Genomic DNA, 9,710 nt, shown 5'->3' on the forward strand with positions numbered 1-9,710 from the left:
TCTGCTGCTCTCCGAAGTATTCTGCATTGAGGCTCTGTCCAACCCTGTATACGGTCAAATGAGGGTACTGCCAGTCCTTCATGTACTGTTTCATGAAATGCTTATGAAGGCCGCCGGGAATGTCGTCAAACATGTTTTCCACTGTTGAAATAATGAATTAAATACGTAAGCGTGCTTCAAATAAACACTCTCCTGTCTGCTGCTTGCTGCAACTGTGAGTAAAAGAAAAGCCGGAGCACAGCACAACTTACACGGTCTGCAAACCAGGTGAAAAAAAGGTAAGCCGACATAGCGTGTGATCATCCATAAAGACCAAGAACCTGGAAAATTAAACAGCGATGTGTGAGACACTCATTTCTTCTGACAAAAAGCCTGTGATTATGTTTGCTCATAGAGGTATGAACACCTGAAGTGGTTCTTTCTGCTGGGGAGCTCGGCTAAAACACCAGGCCGGAACCGGAACTTGTTATCCTGGCACTGAACAACAACCCGAGTGCCGACAAAAAGATGCTCTACCTTTGGTGGGGTGTCAAAGGCAATGTGGTGACCGGATACTAGAATCTTCCCCTTTTCTTCAAAGCTAACTTTGTACTTTAACCGTCCATCTTCTGGTAAAGAGGAAGAAGAATTAGAAAGAAAATGAAAATGCATCTTTTATAAACAGGAACAACGTATTTTAAGTTATTATTCGCCATTTGTTTTTTTTCTAGTGTCTTTTTAACGTTTCATTTTTCTTTGCCTTTCATTTTCAGTTTATTTAACAAGGGTTCAAATTCTTTTAATTGCTTTGGAGCACTTTGGTAAATGTCCTTTTTAAAAAATTGAAGTTGCTGGCTCATGCAGTGACAAACGCAGAAAACTAAGGATAATAAAAAAAAATGTGGTTATACTTCATTAGGTCATGCCCACAAGTGCAACAGTTTTTCTGCATGCACCATGATTCTATCACTATCCTAAATATGTCCAATGGAAGCAGTGCGCCCTGTAATTGACTGATGTCCAGAGTGTACAATCCTCTCGCCCACTGCCAGCTAAATATGAGAAAAAAAGCTGAAAATCTTAACCACACTGAGGTCACATCCTTAAATGTGTATATTTTGGTGCACAAGAATCCATCGCTTACAGATATTTTCTTTATTGTATTTAAATTGTAAAGCGCTTTGAGGGTCTCGAAAAGCACTATATAAATGCAATCCATTATTGTTATTATCATATGATTGTTGGGTTTTTCTCTGTATGTATTGTTTTAGGGTCTACCTTACAATATAAAGCGCCTTGAGGTGTCTGGTGTTGTGATTTGGGGCTGTATAAATAAAATTGCATTGAATTGAATTGAATGAAATGCTCTCATCTGAAAAGGACTAAAAAGTTTAAAGGATAATAAACAAACAAAGAAAATCATAATTCCTGGAAAACCTGCAGTATTTTCTCTTACCCTTTGTAATTATCTCCACTATTTTCCCACGCTGCCACTTCATGCGTTTCTTCCTGGCCAAGACCATCATGTCCACTTTCACTTCATCCTGCGGTAAGTTAGGATGGATGTTCGTAGTTTTATGAGAGCAGTGGGCAGAAGTTGGTGATATCCCAACAGAGGGGTTTATTTCTTTGAGGGCAAAAGTAAGAAGTGGAATTTTAAAGTTATTTGAGAGTTTTGAGAGCAGGATTCAAGTGGTAATGTTTGTGGCCTTACCACTGCTGTTGGAGGGTTTCCTTGTGTCACCGCTGGTGTTCTTGTCAGATTTCTGAGTATTGTTCGAAACCGAAAAATCGGAATCAGTGGAATCATCCTGTGGTTGCCACTGCACATCAGAATCGGAGCTGCCGGAGAATTCCTCTTCGCTGTAGAACTGTTGAGGCGTCGGCGGTTGCAGGGCGCTGATCTTATAATCGGGCAGTCTGGTCAAGACCACCACCGCTTTCTTTATTAGATTAAGAGAGGCCGAGCCATTTTCCCATTGTGTCATTTGGCTGCTGGTTTCATTTGTGGAGTGAATGGGCTCACATGCCGATTCAGACATAGTGTCTGAAAAGAAAAAAGCATCAGTGAAAGTTGAGCCATCGCCATGCCAGACTTTCATCGTAGTGAGAACAAATCCTGACAACTGTAGCTCGCCATCAAAAGAAAATAAAAATGCTATCAATCAAATTCACATTTAACTTTTGTTAAAGCTGTCTTTTCTGTGTGTCAGAGGAGTCTACTGATTTTCACTCTATACAATATATGGTTGCTTAAATATAATTCCCAAGGGGACAAAAGCTTTTTCACCCTCTGTGGTCTGACTCTTCATTGATAATGACCTCAACCTTTTGGCTCAATCTCGAAGGCCATGATTGTAATTTCCATGCTCACAACGGTCCACTTGGTTTTTGTTTTTTGTTTTTTTTAATTACATAAACCCAAAACCTGTGCTGTCAGGTTAAGAATTAGAGGTTTAAAATCTAATTAGGTGCAAACATCAGCACATTTTTAAACTACCATCTGCCGCTGGTTTGTTTTACACAACAACAGCGCAACTAAATTAATCAGAAGCTAGAAAAAAAGCCTTCTGTTTACAGATAAGCTGTTAGATCTTTAAATTTGCCAGATTTCTTGTTACCCGTGCAGCAAATTGACAGCAGCCACTGCATCTCTTTCTAGCAGCGATACTTGTAGCCTTAAGTGGGGCACAGCATTCACTGTACTGCATTTTCAAGCACTACTTAATAAGTCAGTAGTAAATATACAGGGCCAGTAAAATACTGATCCAGTAGCCGGGTTGAGCCAGGAGGGAAAATGTTGAACATGCCCTGGTTGCCACTGAAATTGAAATTAACTTGGATAATGCTTCAAAATAAGTGGTCAACAGTGACCCGAGAGCCTTTTCTAAGCATCTCTTTAAGACAGTGGTGTCCAACTCCAGGCCTCAAGGGTCAGTGTCCTGCAGGTTTTAGATGGGTCCTTGATCCAACACAGCTGATTTAAATTGCTAATTACCTCTTCAACACGTCTTGAAGTTCTCCAGAGGCCTGGTAATGAACTAATTATTTGATTCAGGTATGTTGACCCAGGCTAAGGTCTAAAACCTGCAGGACACACCTGCTTTAAGACCACACACCATTGTCAAAATATTATGATGAAAATAAAGTGAATAAAGTGGAGTAAAACATAAACAGAAAGAATAAATATATATATATATCACATGCAAAATATAACACTCCAAATGGCAGTGACTCAGTCAGGCCAGCCACTAACTGTAGAAATACCTGGTGTCAGAGCTCAGCTCACAGCAGCATGTTTTAAAGGAGTGGCCAGGAGCAGCTGGAGAGTAGACAGCATCTGCTGTTTCATTAAAGCACCATCCAGCTGTACCTGTGTGAGTAACTCAGTTTAACTTAGCAAGTTTGTTGCGTAATGTCTTAAAAGTATGTGACATGTGAGCAGTGAGAATGTATAACTTTAATGTTTGTGACAGTACACTCAGAAAAAGAGTATGACTTGTCTAAAGGGCTGCAGGAGAAAGCCTTTTCTCTTTAAGAAAGAACATGGGAGCACTGCTTAGGTTTGCAGAGTTGCATCTGAACAAACCAGATGATTTATGGAACAATGTGCTTTAGAAAGATGAGCCCCAAAGTGGAGATGTTTGGCCATAATGCAGAGCATATTAGCACAAACACGTATCAGTCAAACTGGCTGAAATGCTGTGGCAGAACTGCATAAATGAATGCATAAAAACCTAATTAAACTGAAGCAACATTGTAAAGAGGAAGTCATACAGAAAACATTTGTATTTTCATTTTTTAATATCTGGATCGGCATTAGCACCAATGCCAAGTGGCAACTCCTTGTAAGTGAAACTGTTTTTCGCAAAAACAAACAAAACATGTGACATCACTGTGTCCTGAAGCCCTGAGAATGAATCAGAAAATGTGAAGTTTTTTGTTTTTGCTGCTACAGGAGTGCTGTAGCTACGGAAGAGTAGAGCTGCCACCCAGGCAAAAGAAAAATACAAGTGTATCACGTTATAACGTGAAAAGTTTATTGTTCTAACAAGATACTTTTCCTGTTTGTACAATATACTATCATGTTTGTACAATATACTTTTCACGTTTGAACAACATAATATCACGTTATTACAATATACATAATTATCACGTTCATATAATATAACATTTATATTGTACGAACGTGATAATTATATTGTACGAACGTGATAATTATGTATATTGTAATAACGTGATATTATGTTGTTCAAACGTGAAAGGTATATTGTACAAACATGATAGTATATGGGTGGGTGCTCTACCCTTCCGTACTGTAGCACCAGAAGACTCTAATGAAAGCTGTTTAAAGGGCTACAGCTGTGCCCACTGAGAACGAACAAATAACAAAACAAAGCTGTGTTTAGACACATTTCCTACCTACAATCAAGCTGCGTGGGGGTTTAATAACGTAAAATAACTCATTTAATACAAACACAAATAATTCAACCACTTACCTGACGTTATGTCTTAATTATCCGCTGTAATTAGAGCTAAAGTGAGAGCTGGAGCGGCAGCTACATATCAGGCTAACACTGAAATCACCGTTTTGGAGTTTGCGTCAAAACTGCACTTTTTTTTCTTTCCATTTTTTTTTTTTTGATACATATGCGTTATCCAAAATTATAAGGCAGGTTTTTCCTCCATCTTAACAGACGTTGTTTTTCTCCTTCTTCTCGGCGTTCAAAAGTGGTTGTCAACAAATGACTCTGAGAAGTGCTGCCCCCTATCGTCGTCTCCTCGGTATTGTCCTCCGGCACACGCCATTTTGACTGCAGGCTTGTGCTAGCAGTCTACGAAAACTTAAATAATATACCTTTTATTATTTATATAAGTTTATGTTAAGAAGCAGGTGCAAACAATATTTTAGACATTGTAACACTATAGGGAGAAAAAAACTACAATCAAGTCCTCGCTGATTAAATAGTGGTATGTTCTTTTATCAAATCAACCATATTCTCAAGTGGACATATATTACACTTCGACTCTATAAATAGTCTTTTTATGATGGTTGCTCTCTCTTACGGCCATACTACCCTGAACACGCCCGATCTCGTCTGATCTCGGAAGCTAAGCAGGGTCAGGCCTGGTCAGTACTTGGATGGGAGACCGCCTGGGAATACCAGGTGCTGTAAGCTTTTTCTCTTTTGTCCAGCAGAGGGCGCTACTGCTCCAGGGGAGACTGTGTTGAAGCAGCAGCCAGGGTAACAAAGAGCGCATTGAGACCACTCATGCTGAATTAAATAATGGTTTGGAGCATAGACGGTCCACACAGAAAAAGTTTTGTATGACAAAAGCTAAACTAGAAGACAGAACTAGGTGAAGAAAAACATGTTAGTTGACCAAAGTAAACAAAAAACAAAACAAAACTAGATTTCAGTTTTTTCCCAAATATGGAGGGAATCATGGTAGCCAGGCTTTTTTAATCTCTTGCCTCTTTAGTTTAGTTTATGCCTCAGACAGAAGCTAAATATTTTCAAAACAATGAAAGCTAAACTGAAATGAGCAGCTTCCCCACTCTGGAAATTCGAGGAACTGAAAGTTAGAAACTGAACATATTTGAATACAAACCTGTTTTCCTTCTTTTGCCCTCACTCTGGTTTTGCTGTTGGTTGTTGCTCTTGTGACCAGTCTGTAAAAACCTTCATAGTAACTGTAAGTCCTGCCCACAGCGGTGTTGGAGGACTGTAGGGAAACATGAGCTCCTTTGGATTGTTGATTAATTGTGAGTATGAACACAGAAGATGCATCACATTTAAACAGTTTGGCGTACAGAAAAAGAAAACCTGAAATTTGCTAGTTGCTTATTTAATGAGAAATACTTGTGAGAAACATTTTCAGTAACAACCCAACAAAGGCCAAAAGCCTTAAACATGACAGATCTTTGTGTTAATGCTTGGAGCAAAGTCTGATTTTAACAGCTTGGTGCTTCGAGCCCTCAGTCTGAAACACTGAAAAGCATCACGATGCACGCCTCACATCTTCCATGAGACTGCTTGCTTTTTGCTCAATGTCCTGAAGCTTTTCTGTACATACATTATAAACCACATGATCTTAAAAGTATGCACCCACACAGCGGTAAGATTGCACTCTCCCCCCACCCCTTCTCCCTCTCTCTATCTCAGGTGATCTGCTCCTCCTGGTAGGTGGAGGTGGAGATCGAGCCATAAGGGTCCACGACGGTCTGGGCGCAGCGTACCACCGTCACCAGAAGGAAGAAACACAGCAGGAAGAGGAAGAAGAGAGCGAAGCCCAGGTCCACGTCCACCTCGAACTGCGGCACGGGGTGAGACGGCTTATCCATGTGGTCAGCGATAATGGTGAAGGGAGACCGTTTCCGTTTCTTCTCCTTTTTCAGCGCAGCAGCATCACTTTGGGAGGGCGTGCATGCTCGTGTGCTTTCAAGGTGTTGGTGGTGACTTTGCGCATGAAAGAAAAAAGGTGACAAAGAGCTTCTGAATACAGAGGCAGAACATAACCAATGAAGTCTATCCTGGCTGCATGGAGGACGACACTTTCAATGCAGAAGCAAATGTCTGGTTTTTATTCCAATCAGCAGCAGTTTGTCACATTTCTGTGTCTAACAAAGGGAGGGAAAACACCTGGAAAAACCGTTACAATGCAAAATATTCCACCATAGATTTACATGTTGCACCTGCAGGGTTATCTTATCGGTGAGCCCATAAAAACTGCAGTGAATCACTTCGAATCAGTTGTTAATTACAGTTTATCCAGCAAGTCTTCCCCATAACTTGTTCATTAAGGAGAATTACAACATTTGAAAGGCCGAAGAAGTGTTTGTAAATGACTGATAGACTCTTTTCGTCTTTAATAATCACCACTTTCTAATTTTCTCCTGCAGGAACAGGCACAGTAGCTCTCACTAAACTAATGATCAAAACGTCCACAGCTGTCTGGACACATTTCTTGAGACACATTTTCCAAACTACAGTCGCTAAACTCGTGACTCTTCTGGCAAAACCTCACAAACACATGAAAACTGCTTTTGTCTGCGTCATCCCCACAACAGGTCATAATAACAACAGTATGCAGCATTCATTACACACAAAGTACAAAAAGGTGTGTGTGTGTGTGTGTGTGTTTAGGACATATTTTCAACATCGCGTGGTCGTCTTGTAATTCTGCAACCACCACATTGATGATTTAGTAGGTCACCAAGCTCATGATCCATCATAATTCAGTTTATTGGCTGTAAAGCTACGAATGTGACCTTAACCTTAAGAACAGTTTGCTTGTTATGTGTTCGCTGTGTGCAAGTTTCACTAAACATCCTACCAGCGTTCTTGCAGGAGAGGCAGTAATTTGCCTGGATGAGCTAAAAATGACAAAAATATGACATAAAAACAGAAACAGACCCTCCCCGAACTTTATATTGTGTAGACGTACCAAAGCACTGGTTTATACAGGAATACGCAATAAATGTTAATGTTTTAAATGTACAGCAGAGCTCTCTTACTATATATCAACATAAGAGAAAAATATTTAGACACTTTTTGTAAGTAAATTATTCTCTGAGGCATCCATTTCTTTTTTTCTTCAGCTCGACCTCGCTCTGACCTGCCACCAGTTTGAACGGCAACTTAAGCAACAAGTGTGAGCAACATTTGTTACTGTGTGAAACTCACTGTGCGAAAATGTGTTTCAGCGGAGGAGATTTTTTTTTACAACTTTGAAAACAAAGTTGAGTGAGATCTGTAAATCGTGCCTAATGAGGCAAAAACTGCTTTAAAGTTTTTCCCCAAAGAGTGACTGAATCAATAAATTATCTGAGGACACTGAGGATGAGTAAAGTTAAACATGTATCCAAGAACCCCCACCCCCCAAAAAACCCCCAAAAAACTGAAATAATTCAAACTCACCATCCGTACTTTTCGCTGCAGATCCTCTCCAACAAAACTTTTCAAAAGTGTTCATAGCATCCTGCTTTCCTCTGAGGCTCCTTATTACTCCGATTACATGAGCCGGTCCTCAGTTACCAAAGTCTTTACCAGCCTCCTCTTTCGTGATTGTCAAGAAAAATGAGCAGCCCACAAATTAGCTCTTGCACTCAGAGACACATGCATACACATGCAAGATGCACAAGCATGCACTTGCATCTCACGACCTCCCCAGGGCATGTAAAGCCTTATTAATACTTAAGCAGGAATTGAATAACGGTCTACACAGTTCACAAGTGACTCAAACACCCCACTGCTTTTGTTGTCCTGTCAGGAGGATCTTCATCACTGTCACCGATTAGACTTCACACCAGCAAAACTCCGGCACCTCAGGTGAAACTGAGCTTATTCTTTTCACAGAGCTGAAAAGGTAGCGAGGGAAGGAGGGGGAAACTTGATGGTAGAGCAAAAGGAAGAGATTTAAGCAAGAGGAATAAGATTGTACCCAGAGGAGGGGAGGGTGGGGGGGTTGGCAGCATGGAAAGGAAAGCCAGAGGAGCAGAAACAGGAGATGCATTAGCAATTAAATTGCAGAGCAGGATGCGAGAGAAGGATGGAAATTGACCCTGCCACTTTAAAATGGAGATTGTTACAGTGATGCTGCCAGTGACATGAACAGTGTCCAGGCTGTAGTGTAGGGCACGGCCGTAAAGTGATCCCACTCAATATGCAATTAGGTAAGGAGGCCTTTTAGACTGAAGCCAAAATACTGTAGGGAAGAGAGAGATGGGCGGAGGAAGAATCCATAAGTGGTTACATCTTAGGATCTTAAATTTTAAACTTTTAGACACTTTTTTTTGTTTGTTTTTAGGACAACTGGGGGAAAAAAAAAAAATCGGAGAACTATTTTGGCATCATTCATCATCTTGAAAAATGTGCCAGGCAGCTGTGTGTCACCAGCACTTTGTGCCATCTGATATTGTAAAAGCTCCACGGTGCCTCCGGGTCTACACCAGCAGAACCAGTGACTGATGTACAGTATTCATGCCAGACTGCATTTACTCCACCTACACAGGGCTTCTTAATGATGACCATATCATTTTGTGTTCCAAAGAAAGGATTCTCAGATCCGCACATTCAGATGAGAGAGAATGGGAATAATGACAGACTATTATTGGGACTTTGTTTTCATGTAATACAAATAGTTTATGGAAAAGAACAAAAATGAGAAAAGAGAAAAAAAAAGGTCTGAGTAAAACTTTTAGGACTATCAGCTACTTTAACTTTTTTTTAAAAGACCCCCAAAAAGCTGAAATGTCCAGTATGTGTACATGCCGTATAATTTGTGTCAATAACAGGCTTCTGACAAAACTGCACTATACATTTTTTTAATGTATTTAATATATGTAAAAAGTGATATAAGTGCATAAATACAGAAAAAAGGTCATTCTGGTTGCTAGGCAACACATGATAACATCATGTGGTTTTCTGAATTAGAGAGATTTTTTTTTTATATATATATAAATGTTACATTTTTGGGAGGGCTGTCAGTTAGCCAGTTTCACGTAATGACAAAATAAATGAATAATAATTTTGATTTACCAAATATGTTTTTTTCAGTCAAACATAATATTTGTAAACACACACACACAAAATTCCAACTGTAAACAAAATAAGGAATTAGAGGAGTTCACCACGGCCCGGAGAACTAAATATATAAGAAAAACTATGTCAATTGGTTAATTAATTGTCACGTATGCAAGTACTCTGAGGAACTAAAAGCACTGCTCA

At 39.9% G+C, this 9,710-nt stretch overlaps 1 protein-coding gene, 1 non-coding gene and 1 pseudogene across 3 annotated transcripts in view; 1 reads left to right on the forward strand and 2 right to left on the reverse strand.

Annotated features, from left to right (window-relative positions):
* Positions 1-3,352, reverse strand: part of LOC146493090 (histone-lysine N-methyltransferase SETDB1-B-like) — a 4,052-nt pseudogene extending 700 nt beyond the window's left edge. Inside the window, exons 1-6 of the transcript XR_014871775.1 lie at positions 3,247-3,352; positions 1,694-2,026; positions 1,436-1,606; positions 407-608; positions 252-320; positions 1-141 (exon numbers count right to left, since the gene is read on the reverse strand). The exon at positions 1-141 is cut by the window's left edge and continues 50 nt beyond it. The product of XR_014871775.1 is annotated as a histone-lysine N-methyltransferase SETDB1-B-like (transcript). The remainder of the gene's footprint in view (positions 142-251; positions 321-406; positions 609-1,435; positions 1,607-1,693; positions 2,027-3,246) is intronic.
* A 1,688-nt stretch (positions 3,353-5,040) lies between these two features.
* LOC146493091 (5S ribosomal RNA) lies at positions 5,041-5,159 on the forward strand. The gene has a single exon (XR_014872151.1). It is a non-coding gene; the product is annotated as a 5S ribosomal RNA (ribosomal RNA).
* Positions 5,160-5,723: 564 nt separating this feature from the next.
* Positions 5,724-6,325, reverse strand: LOC146493092 (cortexin domain-containing 1 protein). Its single transcript, XM_085147582.1, has one exon. The coding sequence runs from the start codon at positions 6,323-6,325 to the stop codon at positions 6,143-6,145; it is 183 nt and encodes a 60-aa protein (XP_085003708.1). The 3' UTR covers positions 5,724-6,142.
* Positions 6,326-9,710: the final 3,385 nt, after the last annotated feature.

Source organism: Neolamprologus multifasciatus, chromosome 22 (assembly GCF_963576455.1).
Source record: "Neolamprologus multifasciatus chromosome 22, fNeoMul1.2, whole genome shotgun sequence".
In the NCBI taxonomy this organism is placed as follows: Eukaryota; Metazoa; Chordata; class Actinopteri; order Cichliformes; family Cichlidae; genus Neolamprologus; species Neolamprologus multifasciatus.